This window comes from Polypterus senegalus, chromosome 14, assembly GCF_016835505.1.
Source record: "Polypterus senegalus isolate Bchr_013 chromosome 14, ASM1683550v1, whole genome shotgun sequence".
NCBI lineage: Eukaryota > Metazoa > Chordata > Cladistia > Polypteriformes > Polypteridae > Polypterus > Polypterus senegalus.
This window is the reverse complement of record NC_053167.1, coordinates 144378232-144399863: the sequence shown is the minus strand read 5'-3', so window position 1 is coordinate 144399863 and position 21632 is coordinate 144378232. Positions and strand designations below refer to the sequence as shown.

General features: G+C 39.6%; 1 protein-coding gene across 3 annotated transcripts in view; it reads right to left on the bottom strand.

The window, feature by feature from the left end:
- The window catches only part of LOC120514942 (interferon-induced protein 44-like), a 65625-nt gene extending 44464 nt beyond the window's left edge, over positions 1-21161 (bottom strand). For 2 of the 3 annotated variants that reach the window (XM_039735601.1, XM_039735602.1), the window contains exon 1: positions 12194-12263. Coding sequence is in view for 1 of the 3 variants with exons in the window: in XM_039735600.1 (XP_039591534.1) it covers positions 12194-12218 (25 nt within the window). In the remaining 2 variants the exon portion in view is untranslated. Of the gene's footprint in view, positions 1-12193; positions 12264-21087 lie in introns of those variants that run through there. The other variant, XM_039735600.1, reaches the window with a different exon arrangement.
- Positions 21162-21632: the final 471 nt, after the last annotated feature.

The window sequence follows — 21632 nt, the reverse complement described above, 5'->3', positions numbered from 1 at the left end:
CTTTGTATGTGTTGGCATCCCTAAAGAGATCCTGATGGATCAAAGGACACCTTTTACCTCACAGATGTTCAGGGAGACTGCCAAGCTACTTCAAATTAAACATTTAAAAACCTCAGTATATCATCCTCAAACCAATTGTCTTGTAGAGAGGTTCAATCAAACTCTCAAAAAATGTTATGTGAGGTAGTCAACGAGGATGGAAGGAACTGGGATCAGCTCCTCCCCTTCATCCTTTTTCCATATCGGGAAGTCCCACAAGCCTCCACGAGGTTCTTACCTTTTGAATTACTATATGCATGACAACCCCGGGGCATATTAGACATTTTAAAAGAAGGCTAGGAGGAAGAGGCCCTCCCATCAACAAATATATTGGAATATATTGCACAATTATGCGATAGATTTGAAAAGATCAGACCTATATTGAAAACACATATGCAAAAGGTGCAAGCAGAATGGGTCTGATGCTATACCCATGGTACGTCTCTGGGAGTTCCACCCTGGAGATCAAGTCATAGTTTTAGTTCCTACCTTACATTCCAAATTACTGGTTCATTGGCAAGGCCCCTGTGAAATTAAGGAGAGGAAGGGACTGGTTGATGATTTGGTGAAACAACCGAATCGTCGTCCCAGCGAGCGAATTTATCTTGTCAATCTGTTGAAACCGTGGAAGGACAAGGATTTCGAGCCCTCCTCCGGACAGCCCCACTCTCTCTTTGCTCATAAATTAAACCTTAATTTCAATGATAATCTGATTCGCCAACAACGACAGGAGCTCGAAGTAGTTATCCTGTCTGTCCCTGAGGTAGTACGTGAAAATCCAGGATGGACCTCCCTTGTTGCGCATTACATTGTGACGAAACCTGCGGTTATAGTCCGAGAATGCCCATACAGAATTCCTGAGGCAAAAAAGGCTGAAGTGGAGGTGGAGATCAAACACATGCTGGACCTTGGTGTGATTGAGGAAATTTATAGTCCCTGGTCCAGTCCTATTGTCATGGTCAGTAAGCCTGATGGAAGCTGGAGGTTCTGCAATGACTTCCGTCGGCTTAACCGAGTCTCCCAATTCGATGCCTGTCCAATGCCGTGAGTGGACAACCTCCTTGAGCACCTAAGTAATGCCAAATTCTTGACTACTTTAGATATGACTAAGGGGTACTGGCAGGTTCCCTTAACGGACTCCGCTAAGGAAAAGACAGCGTTTAGCACCCCTAGCGGGCACTGGCAGTATTGTGTTCTCCCATTTGGATTACATTGGGCACCTGCAACATTCCAACGTCTGGTGGACAAAGTGCTCCATCTCCATAATTCATATAGTGCTGCCTACTTGGATGACATAGTCATCTATTCCATCACATGGGAGGAACACTTACAACAGGTTTGAGCTGTATTGTGGTGTTTAGCAAAAGCTGGTCTTCGTATTAATCCGAAGAAATGCTACTTTGTGTTGGTTCGAAGCCAAATATTTAGGCTATCTAGTGGGCCGGGGTATGGTGAGGCCACAGTGTTCTAAAATAGATGCCATTTTGAATTGGCCCCGTCCGATAAACAAAAGGCAGATTCAGGCCTTTCTCAGCTTAGCGGGTTACGATCACCGGTTTGTACCCCATTTTTCTGAGAGAGCAATGCCCTTGACAAACCCCACAAAGAAGGGGAGACCTAATCAAATGGTATGGGATGAGACATCAGAGGCTGCATTCAGTGACCTGAAAATGGCCCTTACGTCAGCTCCTATATTAAAGGCGCCTGACTTTTCTATGCCTTTCATCCTCCAGACGGACGCTTCAGACACAGGTCTTGGAGCCGTGCTGAGCCAAAGTGTCGATGGAGTTGAACACCTCATTATGTACCTGAATTGGAAACTGCTGGATTGTGAAACCAGGTATGTGGCAGTGGAGTGGGAAGCTTTGGCTATTAAATGGGCGATTACTCAGCTGAGATATTACCTCTTGGGGCGTGAATTCACTCTTGTGACAGACCATGCTCCATTACAGTGGATGGCCTTGCATAGGGAGTCCAATCCACGTGTCACAAGGTGGTTTTTAGATCTACAGCCTGATAAGTATCGGTTGTTTATCACCGTGGTGTACTATAAGCCAATGCCGATGCCCTTTCTCAATGCCACGACTTCTCGAACAGGTACGCGCGACCCGATGGGTCTGGGTTGAGGAGGGGGGCCATGTCACACACATGCGACCAGGAAGACATTTTATGGACCAAGCAAAGGTAATTCCATGCCAGACCAGGGGTTGGCGGAGTGGACTAAACCTTCTCCTATTATCTCTACAGACTAGCTGCGGGAAAACCTGTCTGATTTAGAACAGATGACGTAACTTCTGGCACACAGAAGAATATCACTTCCAGTTCCGGCGCCCAGAAGGATATCACTTCCAGCACCTACTCTGACATCTGAAGAACATCACGTCCGGTTCCCTTAAAGCAACCCCGCCTACTTTTCTGTTCTATCATTCCTAAAAAATGTATCCCTCTACATTATACTCATCCGCATCTTTGTTATTTAGCCAGATTTACGTTATTGCTATAACATCACAAATATGCTCTGCTACATACAACTCCAACTCACTTACCTTATTTTTGATACTTCTAGCATTAAGGTAAGCTATTTTTAATGTGTTACTCCTTCTACATTTAAATGTTTGCTTACAATTTACATTGCTATCCATTTTTAGTTCTACACCTTTGTTTTTCCTTCATGTATAGATCTAAACCTGGCCTGTCCTAAACTCCCTGCCCCGCCAATCCTTAGTTTAAACAATCCTCGACTAGTCTACTCATACACCTCCCCAATACATTGGTGTCCCTCCAGTTGAGATCTGTTCCAAAAGGAGTCCCCATGCCCCATAAACCAATAACCTTCTACCCTGCACCAAGATTTGAGCCATGCATTAAGCCTTTTAATCTCCTCAATCTTACCTGGACTGGCGTGTGGCACAGGCAGAACTTCAGAGAACAAACTATTACTTAAAAAGTCATACCTAGACCAACATATACTTAATATGTGACCCATATCAAATTTACCCTTTTCTCTCTAAAATACTTGAAAAAGTAGTTGCTAATCAGCTTCAGTCCCACCTTATGCATCACAATTTATTGGAGAAATTCCAATCTGGCTTCCACACTGGCCATAGTACAGAAACGGCACTAACACGTGTTGTAAATGACATTCTGATATCCTCTGATAATGGAAACTCCACTGTGATTATGTTGTTAGACAGTGTTTGATACAATTGACCATTTTATTTTACTACACAGGCTGGAAAATGACATTGGGCTTACAGGCACTGTCCTTACCTCGGTTAGTTCTAATTTATCAAATCAATCCCATTTATACAGAAATGTGCTGACAGGACTCCATCATTATTCACAAAAATTCAATATGGTATCCCGCAGGGCTCAGACCTTTACTGTTGTCACTTTACAGGTGTCCACTTAGATTTGTCATTAGTAAACATCATATTAATTTTCACTCGTATGCAGATGATACCCAGTTATACCTTTCTTTTAGACCAAATGAAGTTGCTCCAATGTTGTCTTTAATTAGTTGTTTTAGTGAATTAAAGGAGTGGATGGATAAAAACAGAAAAAACAGAGATGTTAATTTTTATTGGAGGGAAAGATGCTGATTAATACAATATTTTGACATTATTTGACTCAGTTGAAATCAACATTAGTTTTACTGAATCAGCAGTCTCTGCATTATCTTTGACTCTAGCATGTCATTTAAAGTGCACATTACGACATTGTCCAAAACATGTTTCTTAAAAATGTCAGGAAATTAAGTTTTTTTTTCCAAATATGCAGGATATTGAGAAATTAATTTATGTATTTATTTCTAGTAGGATTGACTACTGTAATGCTGTGTTCACTGGATGTTCAAATTGTTCTTTTTATAGCTTCCAGTAAAACCAAATTGCTGGTACAAGAATTATTACAAGAACAAGAAAATACAAACACATAATTCCAGTTCTTAAATCATTTAATTCTTATTAGGTTTCGGGCAGATTTCAAAATCCTCCTTTTAACATATAAAGCATTAAATGGCCAAGGTCCGGCTTACTTATCTGAACTTATCATGACTTACAAACCTGAGCGCACATTAAGATATCAAGATGCTGCTCTGCTTAGGATCCCAAGGATTAATAAAAATAACAGTGTGAGGTCAAGCTTTTAGTTACAGGACACCCTAAACTATGGACTGGTCTGCCTGCTACTATAAGAGATGCCCCTTCACTCTCAGGCTGAAGACTCACTACTTCAGTTTAGCACACCCTGACTAGAGCTGCTGATTAACTGTACAGACTGCATCTCCGTTGTTAGTCATTAGCACTAAAACATAAGTAACATGATAGTTAGAATTTGTTACTAACCCACACCTATTCTGTTTCTCTTCTCTGTACTCAAATGTGGTACTTGGTGCCACTGCCCTATTGGTAAGTTTTTTGCCTGCTTATGGAAAAGTCATCTCTGATAAAAGAGCACTGGAATCATCAGAAAGAGAGTGGTCCTTTCATCAGATTGGCTGGCCCAGCACTGACTCAGCTGTGGAATGGCCAGTGGGGGAGCTTGTGGTGTCATTTTAGAGAAATTAGGTGGATTAGTCTGATGAGCTTTGTTGGGTTGAATGGGCTGTTCTCTTCAAGGTTGGTCTACTGCACTGTATACTCATGTAAACCAGTCATTTGGCTGTGAGCCCTGGGTATTTTAACAACACTTTCTGACTTAACTGATTTCTTTCTTGCTGTGAAAAAGTCACAGACCTGGGCACACAGAGTACTTCAGCCAAGCAGCATCTCCACCCATAAATATGCTTTCCTCAGTTTTAAGGGTCAATAATGACAAAACTGGCTTATATAGTTTAAGCAGAAAAGAAAGAAAATGACACTGGCCAGAGAAGCCATTTTGATGGACACATCAGTCACACAGGAGCTAGAAGTATCGAATATCAAGTTAAAGACCTACAAGAGAATTTCTCAAAACAGAAACAAAGTGTGCCATGGGTAGAAGAAGGCTGGTACATATGTTTTTTAAGTCATATGGGAGCAGTCATCTATCTATAGGCCACATCGGTCCATATCATTCTATCCAAAGGACAGCCAGATTCTCTACTGTTTCTCAGATTCTCAAGTTCTAGTACTATCCGTGTATAGACCTCCTAAATATAACGCGTCGTTTTTTTAAGGAATTCTCTGACTTAATGTCAATTTTAATTACTAACTATAACACACTCCTAATAGTTGGCGACTTTAATTTTCATATAGATAATCAGTGTGATCTAAAAGTAAAAGAATTTATGAACCTCCTGGACTCTTTTGATTTGAGACAACTCATAAATCAGCCTACACATAAAGCAGGTCATACACTAGACTTAGTGATTACTAAAGGACTGAAAGTTGATATAAAACAGATCATTGATATTCGTCTATCAGACCATTTTCTTCTACTTTTTAATATAGAAATAATGATAAAAAACACTCATGAGAAGCATATTGTTAAAAAACGCTTCTTTGACTCGGCAGCAGCTTTAAAACTTACAAACATTTTAAGCAATCAGTCCGTTTATAGTGCCAGCTATAATAGCGAGGACAATGTAAATAGTAAGGTGGAAAGATTTAATACTAAAGTGAGAGCTGCTGTTGACCGAGTTGCACCTGAAAAGACAGTTAAAAAATCTTCTAGCATTGTTATACCAAGGAAGACCCAAAGAGTGTCTGATTTAAAGAGAACATGCCGTAGAGCTGAGCGTCAATGGAGGAAGACTAAACTTACTATCCACTATGAAATATTAAAAGTTAAAATAACAGAATACAATAACACTGTCCGTCTTGAGAGACGCTGCTATTTCTCAAGATTATAAATAACAATGCTAGTAATCCCAGAGTCTTATTTTCAACAATTGATCGCCTACTAAACCAGGTAGCTCAAAGGAATGCCTCCTAAGTGCTTCCAGTGAAACCTGTGAGGCTGTCGCTGTATTTTCAATCAAAAAATTAATGATATTAGAAATAACATAGTATATCCCTCCAACACTATGGATCCTTCTAAACCCCAGCATCCTGTTATAAACAAATTAAACTCTTTCACTAGGATAGATTTACCTGATTTAAAGAAAATAATCTCTCAATTAAAACCCTCCACCTGCGTCCTTGACCCGATACCAACAAGGTTTTTCAAAGAAGTATCAGGCGTGCTAATTGATAATGTTCTGGACATAGTAAATTCGTCACTAGATACTGGGGTCTTCCCAGACTGTCTTAAGACTGCTGTAGTTAAACCCCTACTTAAGAAACATAATCTCGACCCCTCAGCTCTTGAAAATTTTAGCCCCATCTCTAACCTGCCTTTCTTAAGTAAAGTTCTGGAGAAGGCAGTTGCTGATTAACTGTACATACTGCATCTCTGTTGTTAGTCATTAGCACTATAACATAAGTAACATGATAATTATATTTGAATACTAACCCTCACCTATTCTGTTTCTTTTCTCGGTACCCAAATGTGGCCATTGGTGCCACGGCCCACCTGCCAAGTTGTTTGCCTGCCTATGGTAAAGTCATCCCTGATGGAGGATCACAGGAATCATGGGAAAGAGAGGTCCTTTCATCGGAGCAATGTTTCAGCCGTGGCATGGCCAAATGGAGATGCAGCTAGATGGATGAGGTCTCCAGGACTCTAAAAATATCGAAACCTAATTATGTCATATCATCTACTGTTAAACCGTAATTCTAAAATTTTTATTATGCTGTCTTAAGGAATTGTTCTGTTGTGTATATTGTATTGTATTGACCCCCTACTTTTGACACCTACTGCACGCCCAACCTACCTGGAAAGGGTCTCTCTTTGAAGTGCCTTTCCTGAGGTTTCTTCCATTTTTTCCCTACTAGGTTTTTATTGGGAGTTTTTCTTTGTCTTCTCAGAGAGTCAAGGCTGGGGGGCTGTCAAAAGGCAGGGCCTGTTAAAGCCCATTGCGGCACTTCCTGTGTGATTTTGGGCTATACAAAAATAAACTGTATTGTATTGTAAACTGTATTATGCAGTTAAATGACCACCTAAATAAACCTGCTATTCTTGATAAATTTCAGTCGGGTTTTAGAACAAATCACAGCACAGAAACTGCACTCGTTAAAGTAGTAAATGACTTGCGGGTAAATGCAGACAGAGGCCATGTATCTGTTCTCATCCTCTTAGATCTGAGTGCTGCATTTGACACCATTGATCACAACATTCTTAGAAATCGCCTTAGTCAATGGGTGGGCCTCTCTGGCAGTGTCTTAAATTGGTTTGAATCCTACCTGACAGGGAGAAAATTTTTGTTAGTTGTGGTAATTACAACTCAAGACACATGATATCCGATATGGTGTTCCACAAGGCTCTATCCTGGGTCCGCTGCTCTTCTCAATCTACATGCTTCCGTTAGGTCAGATTATCTCAGGGCACAACGTGAGCTACCACAGCTATGCTGATGACACACAGCTGTACTTATCAATAGCACCTGATGACCCTGATTCTATTGATTCACTAACAGAATGTCTGACTTGTATCTCAGAATGGATGAATAGTAATTTTCTCAAGTTAAATAAAGAGAAAACTGAAATTTTAGTGATCAGCAATAATGGATACAATGAGGCTATTAGAAATAAACTGGATACATTAGGATTAAAAGTCAAGACGGAGGTAAAAAGCTTAGGGGTAATTGTTGACTGTAATCTGAATTTTAAATCACATATTAATCAGACCACTAGGACAGCATTTTTTCACTTAAGAAACATAAGTAAAGTTAGACCTCTTATATCATTGAAAGATGCTGAGAAATTAGTTCACGCTTTGTTTTCAGTCGACTAGATTACTGTAACGCACTCCTCTCAGGACTACCCAAAAAAGACATAAATCGTTTGCAACTAGTGCAGAATGCAGCTGCTAGAATCCTAACTAGGAAAAGAAAATCCGAACACATTTCTCCAGTTTTGATGTCACTACACTGGTTACCTGTGTCATTCAGAATTGACTTTAAAATTCTGCTTATGGTTTATAAAGCCTTAAATAATCTCGCCCCATCTTATATATCGGAATGTCTGACACCTTATATTCCAAATCGTAACCTCAGATCCTCAAATGAGTGTCTCCTTAGAATTCCAAGAACAAAACTTAAAAGAAGTGGTGAGGCGGGCCTTCTGCTGCTATGCACCTAAAATCTGGAATAGCCTGCCAATAGGAATTCGCCAGGCTGATACAGTAGAGCACTTTAAAACACTGCTGAAAACACATTACTTTAACATGGCCTTTTATAACTTCATTTTAATCTTAATTTAACTTAATCCTGATACTCTATATGTTCAATTTCCTCATAATAACTATTCATGGTGGCTCTAAAATCCGTACTGACCCCTACTCTCTTTTCTGTTTCTTTTTCCTGCCTGCGCCACCTCCACCTACTCAAAGCTTCATGATGCTCCAACAATGATGGACGGATTAAAAGGCAGAAGTCTACGTGACCATCATCATCATCAAGCCCTTCCGTGAGAACCCTAAATCCAAAGAGGACTGTTTCATTTATGTTAGGTAGAATGCCCAGAGGGGACTGGGGGGTCTCATGGTCTGGAATCCCTACAGATTTTATTTTTTCTCCAGCCGCCTGGAGTTTTTTTTTTTCTGTCCCCTGGCCATTGAACTTTACTCTTATTCGATGTTAATTAATGTTGACTTATTTTCTTATTGTGTCTTTTATTTTTCTATTCTTTATTATGTAAAGCACTTTGAGCTACTGTTTGTATGAAAATGTGCTATAGAAATAAATGTTGTTGTTGTTGTTGTTGTACTGGCCTGCTGTTATGTACAGCTGATTGCAATAGTGAGACAGCAACACTTTGATCACTGAGACACTGAGCTGTCAAATTGTTTTAATGAGTTGTACGCAATAATTTGGGGCAATGTCAATGTCATATTCATTACAATTTTTGCTTTGTTCTTTTTTTTTTTAGTTGTCGCTGATCATATTCTACCATTGTTCTGAACAGTGATAAATGAACCCACGACTATCTGAGCACTACACTTTTCATAAACACAGACCAGATTAGTAAACAGAATTTACCAACAGGTTTATTCAAGGTCATCAGGATAGGGATTTAAGGCCACACTAGTATGCTTAACAGTTTCAATTTAAAATTTTAGGGCAAAGTAAAAAAAAAAAAACAATCTGACATTCATGTTAGTTTTTGGAAAAAAGACAAGCTTAAACACTTGGAAGAATGCATGATCTCAGCTGAACAGACTTTAAACTTGATCATATTCAACCTGTTTGTGTAAGAATACTGTATGAAGTGCTGGTGCAGTGGCTGTGAATTATCACTGATATATTCTCCTGCTATAAAAAATCAGCCAGATGTTGTATTGGCTGAGAAAAGAAAAGGTGTTATTATGTTTTGGAGAGAAATGAGCGTGAACAGTGTGCAAGGGTTTGCAGCATATTGAGCTCTGTGCTATTCTTGCTGTTTTAATGTCCAGCTGCCTTAGGTCACCAGTGCCTTCTTACATTTGCATTCTTATACTGTTTAGTACACTGCAATTAATACATTGAATATTGTCTATTGTAAATATTGTATATTTCTATTTATTGCAATAAATTATCATGGTAAAGGTAGCTAAGTAGCACGGTGGCCAGCAGACTCCAACATTCATGGAATGGCACTGGCCGGGTACCAGTGGCCAGCAGACTGTCTCCTATATTTGCCATTTTCAGTAGTGAGCTGCTCTTATTGTTAATATTATACAGTACACACATACATTTGGTTTGCATTTGTAACAGACTGTGTACATTTATAGTACTGTACTTGTAAAAGTTACCTTTTTTTTCACTTTTATTCTCTCAGTCACGATACATACTACCGTCCTAGGGATCTAATGCTGTTAGTTTTTATTTGAAACTGGGAATAACTGGAGATTTGAGTGGTGTTTTGAGGCAATGGAACTGGGCATTCTCTGATCTGAAAAGCTGACACACACACACTGGTGAATCTGCCTTCTTCGTATCTCACCGTCACTTTATTTTTTTTTATTCAGTTTTATTGAGTGTGCCTGCTCACGCAGAATTAGTATGCACCTTATGGTTTATGTTGTCAAATAAAAAATAAAAACAGAGACATAGGTATATATGATATTTGGAATTATTAATTTTATGATGGAGCTATATGCAATCATCAAATTCAAATGTTAACAGTTCACACACACGCAAGGACAGTCCTTCCTACATTTACAACGTGTGTACCTGTTGCAATGCACACATGTCTCTCTATGCTGTGGTTTCTATTACATTGAAAGGACACCTGACACTGACTCAGTTTACTTTCCTGGGGAAGTGGCTGTCTTGGAACAGAAACTTGTCGATGTTGCATCCTCCTTTTCTTTTCCATCGCCTTTTCTAGTAATATGAGCCATGAACCTTGCGTGTGTGTGAACTGTTAACATTTGAATTTGATGGCTGCATATAGCACTGAACTGATCTGATAAAAGGTCATAAGATGAATAATTCCAAATATCATATATACCTACGTCTCTGTTTTTTTTTTTAAATAATAAACCATAAAGTGACAGTGAGATACAAAGAAGGCAGATTCACCAGCATTTGTGTGTCAGCTTTTATCCCTCCAGATCAGAGAATGTCCAGTTCCACCACTCACATTTACAATTATTTCCAGTTTCAAATAAAAAATAACAGCATCAGATCCCTAGGGTGGTAGTATGTATCGTGATCGTGACTAAGAGAATAAAAGTGAAAAAAAAAGGTAACTTTTACAAGTACAGTACTATAAATGTACACGGTCTGTTACAAATGCAAACCAAATGTATGTGTGTACTGTATAATATTAACAATATAAGCAGCTCACTACTGAAAACGGCAAATATAGAAGGCAGTGGGGATCGAACCGGTGGCCCCTTGATTACAAGTCAGCAAATCTTACTGCTACACCACAGAAGCTGTTGTATCATCCCTGAACCTTTTGTGGAAGTGTTTATTTGATCTTTGGACTTCAGGCTTCACACATTCTATAGTTTATGCCTACATTTTGTAACATTTACTACTAAAATATGAAAAATCTTTGTTTTAACGATGCGTTTACACAGATAATTGTAGTAACGGAACACACATAAAATGCATGTGTTCCAAACAACAATCTATTATTTCCACTCTAAAACTCCAGCACTTCACTCCCAGATAATCAAACAAGGCATGAGCTGGGAGAAGTTTGTGAACGTTCTGCGGCGGTGGGGGATGGGATAGCAGGCTGCTTGCTGCTTGTCTTAATCGGCACATTTACAGGACAAAAGACACTGATGGAGAGGTGCGAATGGATTTAAGGTGAGCCGGATTTACAAGTTTTCTCGTAGGCTCTGGTAATTTTAGTGTTAAAGTGGAGAAGGAGAAATCAACTGTAATTGCCAACACAGCACTACTAACGCGTAGACTTATCTTGCTCATTTGGAAGATCCTCACCCAAACTTTTATAAGTCAGTGGGTAACTGATGTTGATGTGCTATATAAATAAATGTTGTTGTTGTTGTTGTTGTATACTATTTGAAATTGGAGAAAATCAAATTCTCACTTAGAAGATCTGTTCAAAACATTTTTAAAATATGGCAAGATATAAATAATAAAATGTTAGAATAAGTGTTTATATTGGGGAAAAGGACACTCTCCTTTGTTATTTTTAAAGATTTGCTCATTTTGTTGGCTCTCCTCTCTTTGTCTTAGGAGGGGGTTGAATTCTGGTTTAAGTTTGACTTGATTGTATGAAATGTTGTTTTCTTGAATAAAATCAATAAAAAAGAAGTTATTCTCTTTATTTAGTGTAAACTGTTTTTACTTGGAGGTTCACTTAAAAGAAAGGAACTTGGACGGTGAAAGTTTTTAGTATGTGTCATACTTAATGCTTGGACCTTCTTGGCCCAGTAACTGTAAGACATAAACTTTGAAAATAAGAAGCTAAAGTGACTTTGTATCCAACAGATAGATAGATAGATAGATAGATAGATAGATAGATAGATAGATAGATAGATAGATAGATAGATAGATAGATAGATAGATAGATAGATAGATAGATAAGAAAGACGCTGTATAATAGAATCATATAAACTACTGCCTGAGATATGTAATTAACATTAAACTCTATAAATTCTGTACACTTACTTGACTTTGATTCTGAACCTCCCATCCTTAGTCACCAAACTACAGATGAAATCTGATGACTTGCAACTCACTGAAAGCAAAAAGCAATTATAGAAATTCAGTGTTGAAAGTAATTATAAGTTAGTCAGAATTTCCATTTATTGTAGCCATACTACTCATTAGTAGATCATAAATCATTATTTTGAGAAAAGAAACAGAAAAATATCTCCTTTTTATTTCACAATGAAAGTATGTATTTTAACTTTATCAGCTTGTAAATTATAGAGACAAAGCTGCTGTTGATGAGCTTCTTCAACTTCTTTTCACATTATTTATTATTCCATCTTGTTGACTGTGAAAAAGGACACAAAACAAATCTAGATATAAAATAACAAGTCTAGGAGTGTCTCCTGTCTGCTCTCTCTTTTTATTCATTTAATTTAGAACTTGTGTTTTACTAAACATCTCCTCAAAATTCACCTCTTGACACTTAATTTAGTGGTTGAAATAATTGGTCATCATGTTGACACTGAAAATTTTAAGTATATAAACTATAACGAATGCTTACATTTATTCTACAATGTTATGTTGATTGACACCATGTCTGCGGCAAGAGGAGAACTAAATATGGGCTGTTGAAGTATGTAGTGTTTGAAAAAGGTGAATTGTCAATTTATATTAGTGACAGGTCTTCAAAAATACCCAGTGATAGTGTGATAGCTGGTGATAGCAAAGCATACAAAGGTAATGACTTGGCACAAATAGTGAACTCTGATGCCACTTCTGAATATGTGTGATGTGACAACAGCTTTAGAAAACTTTCAAAGCTGCTATTCGATGATTTCCAGGGAGTACCTCAAATGCATCTGATACAGAGGACCCATTACAGAACTTCAGTGTGCTCATAAGTGACAGCAGGTCAGATGTAACTGTGACTGAGCTGAACAGATGAGAACAGCAGCTGATGCAGAAACAATCACAATAAAACCAAATGACAAGGCGCACTATTAGAAATCCTCGTCCTTTAATGGCACTTTACTGGATTGTATGGCTCCTCATAGAACCATTGCTTGACAAAAGTACCATTTCATTTTGGGACTCTTCTTCTTCTTTCGGCTGCTCCCATTAGGGGCTGCCACAGTGGATCATCTTTTTCCATTTCTTCCTGTCCTCTACATTTTGCTCTGTCACACACATCACCTACATGTCCTCTCTCACCACATCCAACAACAACAACAACATTTATTTCTATAGCACATTTTCATACAAAAAATGTAGCTCAAAGTGCTTTACATAATGAAAAAAAGAGAAAAAAAAAGACAAAGTAAGAATTAAAATAAGACAACACTAATTAAGATAGGATAAAGTAAGGTTCGATGGCCAGGGAGGACAGAAAAAACAAAAAAAAAATCCAGAAGGCTGGAGAAAAAAAATTAAATCTACAGGGGTTCAGAGGTCATGAGACCACCGGCCCAGTCCCCTCTGGGCATTCTACCTAACATAAATGAAACAGTCCTCTTTGTATTTAGGGCTCACATGGAAGGACTTGATGATGATGGTCATGTAAACTTCTGGCTTTTCATCCATCAATGTAGGACATCATGGTGCTTTGATTAGGTGGTGATGGCACAGGTTGCCACCCCAGAAAACGGGAAAAAGAACAGAAGAGAGAGTATGGGTCAGTACGGTTTTTAGAGCCACCATGAACAGTTATTATAATGAATTGAACATACAGAGTATCAGGATTAAATGAAGGTGAAGTTATCAGAAAGCCATGTTAAAGTAATGTGTTTTCAGCAGTGTTTTAAAGTGCTCTACTGTATCAGCCTGGTGAATTCCTATTGGCAGGCTATTCCAGATTTTAGGTGCATAACAGTAGAAGGCCGCCTCACCACTTCTTTTAAGTTTTGTTCTTGGAATTCTAAGGAGACCCTCATTTGAGGATCTGAGGTTACGATTTGGAATATAAGGTGTCAGGCATTCCGATATATAAGATGGGGCGAGATTATTTAAGGCTTTATAAACCATAAGCAGTATTTTAAAGTCAATTCTGAATGACACAGGTAACCAGTGTAGTGACATCAAAACTGGAGAGATGTGTTCAGATTTTCTTTTCCTAGTTAGGATTCTAGCAGCTGCATTCTGCACTCGTTGTCACTGATTTATGTCTTTTTTGGGTGGTCCTGAGAGGAGTGCGTTACAGTAATCTAGTCGACTGAAAACAAATGCGTGAACTCATTTCTCAGCATCTTTCAATGATATAAGAGGTCTAACTTTTGCTGTGTTTCTTAAGTGAAAAAATGCTGTCCTAGTGATCTGATGAATATGTGATTTAAAATTCAGATTACAGTCAACAGTTACCCCTAAATTCTTTACCTCCTTCTTCACTTTTAATCCTAACGCATCAAGTTTATTTCTAATAACCTCATTATATCCATTATTGCCAATCACTAAAATTTCTGTTTTCTCTTTATTTAGCTTGAGAAAATTACTATTCATCCATTCAGAAACACAAGTCAGACATTGTGTTACTGAAACAATCACAATACATAAACCTTCTTTTAAGCCTTCCTCTTTTCCTATTCCCTAGCAGCTCTATCCTTAGCATCCTTCTCCCAATATACCCTTCATCTCTCCTCTGCACATGTCCAAACCAACACAATCTCGCCTCTCTGACTTTGTCTCCCAACCGTCCACCTTGAGCTGACCCTCTAATGTCCTCATTTCTAATCCTGTCCATCCTTGTCACACCCAATGCAAATCTTAACATCTTTAACTCTGCCACCTCCAGCTCTGTCTCCTGCTTTCTGGTCAGTGCCACCATCTCCAACCCATATAACTCAGCTGGTCTCACTACTGTCCTATAGACCTTCCCTTTAACTCTTGCTGATACCCATCTGTCACAAATCACTCCTGACACTCTTCTCCACCCACTCCACTCTGCCTGCACTCGTTTTTTCACTTCTCTTCCACAATCCCCATTACTCTGTACTGTTGACCCCAAGTATTTAAACTCAACCTTCACCAACTCTACTCCCCTCATCCTCACCATTCCACTGTCCTTCCTCTCATTCACACACATGTATTCTGTCATGGTGGTCCTACTGACCTTCATTTCTCTCCACTCATATCTCCACCTCTCCAGGGTCTCCTCAGCCTGCTCCCTACTCTCACTACAGATCACAATGTCATCAGCAAACATTACAGTTCAAGGGGACTCATGTCTAATCTCGTGTGTCAACCTGTCCATCATTGTTGTGCTGTAAGATTATTCATATAATTTGATAAATATTTTGTATGTCTTTATTTGTAATTTAGGCAAAGCAATGTAATTTAGTGTTACATTAGTGAGAAGCATTCATGTTTACAACCCCCTCAAACTCCCCACACCAGGAATGGGTCGCTTTGATTTTATCACAGAGTCGGGGGAGGAAGTGCCTTAAACCAGTTTGACCAGTGTTTTTCTGCTAAAGTCTTTTAACCCCCGCAAGAAAACCAGGCTGCCTAACTGCCAAGCTTTTCCTTAACACACGGTCTTGGGGGGGAGGCAGATGTTAAGATGTTCTGTTCCCCCATTGGTCTGATGTATGGCTGTTTGGAATGGCTTGGATCAGAAACTTTAAGTACCATGATGTCCTATTGGCTCTAGGGGTTAGACAGAACATCTATAAATTTACTTGCTCAATCTCACACTCTCTCTCTTACTTAAATCTGATGATGAAGACAACACAATGGAGAGCACAGCTCGTCAGCCATATTGAACAGGCATGCGGCGAGCTGACTACAACTGATGCCTTAACTAGAGACATTTTTAAGTAACTAACAAGTCTGTGTGCCACCTGAAACTATACATCACCATTTTATCAGGTTGTATGGTTGCCAATATTCAAATGTACTTTGCATTTTGTTATTATTTATGAATATTATCAATAATACATTATTTTATGTGTAACTTAACTCTGGCTTGTCTTTTTATTACACCTAATTGCCTGAGGTTATAGATATAGAAGGGAAGGTGGGGATAAGTTATATAGAATAATACCTTATAAACAGTGGTAAATCTGCGAGATTAGGCATTCTGACAAAGGCTACTTATTAATAATACAAAATGGGAAAGTAGAGCAATATATTACTGTACCAAGATAAAACAATCACCATTGCAAATAAGAAAGCGCTCAGAGCCGATCCCTGATGTAATCTCACCTCCGTCGCTCCTACCGCAGACCTCAACACTGTCACACTTCCCTCGTACATATCCTGTACATCTCTTACGTACTTCTCTGCCACTCCTGACTTCCTCATACAATATCACAGCTCCTCTCAGTCACCCTGTCATTTGCTTTCACCACGTCCACAAACACGCAATGCAACTCCTTCTGGCCTTCTGTAAACTTCTCCATCAACACCCTCAGAGCAAACATCTCATCTCTGGTGCTCTTTCTTGGCATGAAATCACACTGCTGCTCACTAATCATCAACCCCCTTCTTAACTGAGCTTCCACTACTCTTTCCCATAACTTCATGCTGTGGCTCATCAGTTTATCCCCCTGTAGTTATTACAGTCCTGCACATCTCCTTTATTCTTAATAATCAGCACCAGTACACTTCTCCTTCACTCCTCAGGCATCCTCTCACTTTCTAAGATTCCATTAAACAATCTGGTTAGAAACTCCACTGCCATCTCTCCTAAACACCTCCATGCTTCCACAGGTATGTCATCTGGACCAACGGCCTTCCCATTTTTCATCCTCTTCATCGATGCCCTTACATCCTCCTTGCTAATCCGTTGCACTTCCTGATTCACAATCTCCACATCATCCAACCTCTTCTCTCTCTCATTCTCTTCATTTATCAACCTCTCAAAGTACTCTTTCCATCTGCTCAACACACTCTCCTCGCTTGTGAGTACGTTTCCATCTTTATCCTTTATCACCCTAACCTGCTGCACATCTTTCCCAGCTCAGTCCCTCTCTGTAGCCCACCGGTCCTTTTCTCCCTCCTTAGTGTCCAGCCTCTCATACAACTCATCATACGCCTTTTCTTTAGCCTTCACCTCCTCTCTCTTCACCGTGCGCCTTATCTCCTTGCACTCTTGTCTACTTTCTGCATCTCTCTGACTATCCCACTTCTTCTTTGCCATCCTCTTCCTCTGTATACTCTCCTGTATTTCCTATTTCAACCACCAGGTTTCCTTTTCCTCCTTCCTCTGTCCAGATGTCATGCCAAGCACCCTTCTTTCTGTCACCCTTACTATATCTGCTGTAGTTGCCCAGCTGTCTGGTGACTCTTCATTGCCACCCAGTGCCTGTCTCACCTCCTCACTAAACTCAACCTTGCAGTCTTCCTTTTTCACTTTTGCCCTCACTCTCTTCCTCTTCTTGATCTCCAACATCATCCTACAGACCACCATCTTATGCTGATTAACTACACTTTCCCCTGCCACCACTTTGCAGTCTTCAGTCTCCTCCAGATGGACTCTTCTGCAGAGGATGTCATCTACCTGTGTGCATCTTCCTCCACTCTTGTACATCACCCTATGTTCCTCCCTCTTCTTAAAATACGTATTCACCACAGCCATGTCTATCCTTTTGGCAAAATCCACTATCATCAGACCTTCTTTATTCCTCTTCTTGACTCCATACCTACCCATCACCTCCTCGTCTCCTCTGTTCCCTTCACCAACATTCCCATTGAAATCTGCTCCAATCACCACTTTCTGTCCATTATGGTGAGCTGCTGGTTTTCTTTGTGCTTATTGTATTGAATTCAAAAGCCTGTAGCTAAAATGTATTGCAGGCACAACCTTTATTTGAAACACCTTGATGGGCAGTGAAAACATGTCAGCTTTCTTGTCGTGTGCACATTTTGTTAAAAACAAATTGGTTGTCAATTTGTAGTGTAGTTAGAAATCATTTTTGAAAATAAAATCGTTCATTCATATACTGACAGCTGCAGTGGGTTGGCACCCTGCCCAGGATTGGTTCCTGCCTTGTGCCCTGTGTTGGCTGGGATTGGCTCCAGCAGACCCCCGTGACCCTGTATTCTGATTCAGCGGGTTAGAAAGTGGATGGATGGATATACTGACAGAAGATTAATTAGAGTCCAAACTCCTGGGCAGAATGTACTGGTGGATTAATCACGTGTGCTTTAAAGAGCTCACTTAACAATAGAGCCAAACAAACAAACATTGTTCAATTACTCAGTCATTAAGTAAATTTTATTGGTAGTGTCAGAAAGTGCTTAGCCTATTAGAGGCTATTAGAAATAAACTGGATACATTAGGATTAAAAGTCAAGACGGAGGTAAAAAGCTTTGGGGTGATTGTTGACTGTAATCTGAATTTTAAATCACATATTAATCAGATCACTAGGACAGCATTTTTTCACTTAAAAAAACATAAGTAAAGTTAGACCTCTTATATCACTGAAAAATGCTGAGAAATTAGTTCACGCGTTTGTTTTCAGTCGACTAGATTACTGTAACGCACTCCTCTCAGGACCACCTAAAAAAGACATAAATCAGTGACAACGAGTGCAGAATGCAGCTGCTAGAATCCTAACTAGGAAAAGAAAATCTGAACACATCACACCAGTTTTAATGTCACTACACTGGTTACCTGTGTCATTCAGGATTGACTTTAAAATTCTGCTTATGGTTTATAAAGCCTTAAATAATCTGCTCCATCTTATATATCAGAATGTCTGACACGTTATATTCCAAATCGTAACCTCAGATCCTCAAATTAATGTCTCCTTAGAATTCCAAGAACAAAACTTAAAAGAAGTGGTGAGGCGGGCAGGCGGCCTTCTGCTGCTATGCACCTCAAATCTGGAATAGCCTGCCAATAGGAATTTGCCAGGCTGATACATTAGAGCACTTTAAAACACTGCTGAAAACACATTACTTTAACATGGCCTTTCTATAATTTCAATTTAACTTAATCCTGATACTCTGTATGTTCAGTTCATCATAATAACTATTCATGGTGGCTCTAAAATCCGTACTGACCCCTACTCTCTCTTCTGTTTCTTTTTCCGGTTTCTTTGTGGTGGTGGCCTGCGCCACCTCCACCTACTCAAAGCGTCATGATGCTCCAACAATGATGGATGGATTAAAAGGCAGAACTCTACGTGACCATCATCATCAAGCCCTTCCGTGAGAACCCTAAATCCAAAGAGGACTGTTTCATTTATGTTAGGTAGAATGCCCAGAGGGGACTGGTCAGGGGGTCTCATGGTCTGGAATTCCTACAGATTTTATTTTTTTCTCCAGCTGTCTGGAGTTTTTTTTGTTTTTTCTGTCCCCCCTGGCCATTGAACCTTACTCTTATTCGATGTTAATTAATGTTGATTTATTTTGTTTTATAATTGTGTCTTTCATTTTTCTATTCTTTATTATGTAAAGTACTTTGAGCTACTGTTTGTATGAAAATGTGCTATAGAAATAAATGTTGTTGTTGTTGTTGTTAGCCTGCAAACTGGTGAAAAACAGATACTGTACATTTAAATTTACTTTTTAAAATGTATCTATTTTTATTTTTGCTTAGTTTTACCATGACAACAACAAATACCTTTCACTTTCACAATAATTTGGTGCCAGCATGTTTTCTCTCACAAGTCTCCGCCTCTCATTGTTTTTAATATCTGGCATAGCACATTGTAATCTGAATGGCTATCAAATATCATTTTAATCTTTGTTATTACATTCTCTCCCTCTCTCTCTCTCTCTCACACACACACACACACACACACACAAGCGCATATTGTAGCAACACAACCTGTGAGAGAACAGACACGCGAAACCCTGCAGGGGTTTTGGGTGGAGCCGCGCGAACTGATTGTGCCTGGCAGAGCGAGAAAATCATCGAACTATGCGATAGGAAAACGACGCCGTATCAAAAGTAATATGAATGACAGATTGGTTACGTCGGAGCCAAAACCAAGGAAGGAATATGAAAGTGCAAGATAGACCTGAAGCCCTTCTGTTCATCATGTAAAATGAACGAGAACAGTATGCTTGCCCTTCCTTTATCACTTTTGTTCACTTCACTTTCTCATTTTTTCTCCTGTTAAAGCCAATAATAACTGACACAACTCTTCTTCCATCAGCAGAGTCTCACTTCCTCTGTTGTGATATTATGTGTGAGGCATTGACCAAAAATTGTCACCTACTTATCAAAGGGGCATCCACAATTATGTTCGCTGTTATACGTTTATTGAATCGTTTGCATTTATATAACTCGTCGGAACTATGTTTGCGGCACAATGTCAGTCAGTCATTTTCCAACCCGTTATATCCTATGGGTCACGGGGGTCTGCTGGAGCCAATCCCAGCCAACACAGGGTGCAAGGAACGAACAAACCCCGGGCAGGGCGCACACGCTCACCAGGTGCACACCAGGGACAATTTAGAATCGCCAATGCATCTAACCTGCATGTCTTTGGACTGTGGGAGGAAACCCAGGCAGACACGGGGAGAACATGCAAACTCCACGCAGGGAGGACCCGGGAAGCGAACCGAATTATTGCGAGACAGCATGCAGCGCTACCCAATGTACTCAGCGCTACCCAAGGCAAAATGTATCTGTATGAAATTGGCTGCCTGTTAAAAACGGGACATTTTGCAATGTTTCACTCATTAATCAGGACCCATTCATTTCCTGAAAACGGGACCATACTAGTAAAAATCGGGCGCCTGGTCGCCCTAGGTTAATGCGACTGCTCCACTTTGACATTCTATACTAGTTTGTTTTTTTTCCGTGCTTCCCACAAACCAGCAGGGAGGGTTCAAGCCCTATCAGGGGCCATCACTATCTTAAGTCCGTCCCTGAATCAGATAGGAATGTGCCAAAATCTGTCTATAGTCACGTAAATGAGAAGCTATTAGAGTTTCTACGTGCAGTGCGTGTCACTTACCACTGCGCCGCTGTCCTCTCCCCGTCTCCCAGTCAGACACTCGAATCCTAGCGCTGCAGCTTCTTATATACGGGCGTCATGACTGAGCTCCGAGTTTCACATTCGCTTTCACTTAAGACAGGGAAAAAGACATCTGCATTACCTCTATACGGGTCTCTTTTTGTTTTAAAGCCTTCACGCATGTGCTTTGTTAATTAAATCGGTCTTTTTCATTAAGAAGTGTTTGTTATAACAATCACCCATCATTATCGTTATTATCATTATTATAAACGGATTGGAAAAAACAGCTACAGTGACGACTATTCCAGAAACACAGACAATGTTGAATCGCAAAACGAATTCCGAATTGCTACTGCTCCATTTCGAAGTAAAGTGCCAAAGAGCGCAAATCCCGGCGCGGAAAATTCCGAGTAGCTGATCAACCACGGAATACAATTGAGAAACAAAAGGACGACCACCTTCACGCCAGTAGAATAGGATGGGCAGCACATGAAGACTACCGGCAGATCTACCAAAAAAAAAAAAAAGAAAGTGCAATACAGCAG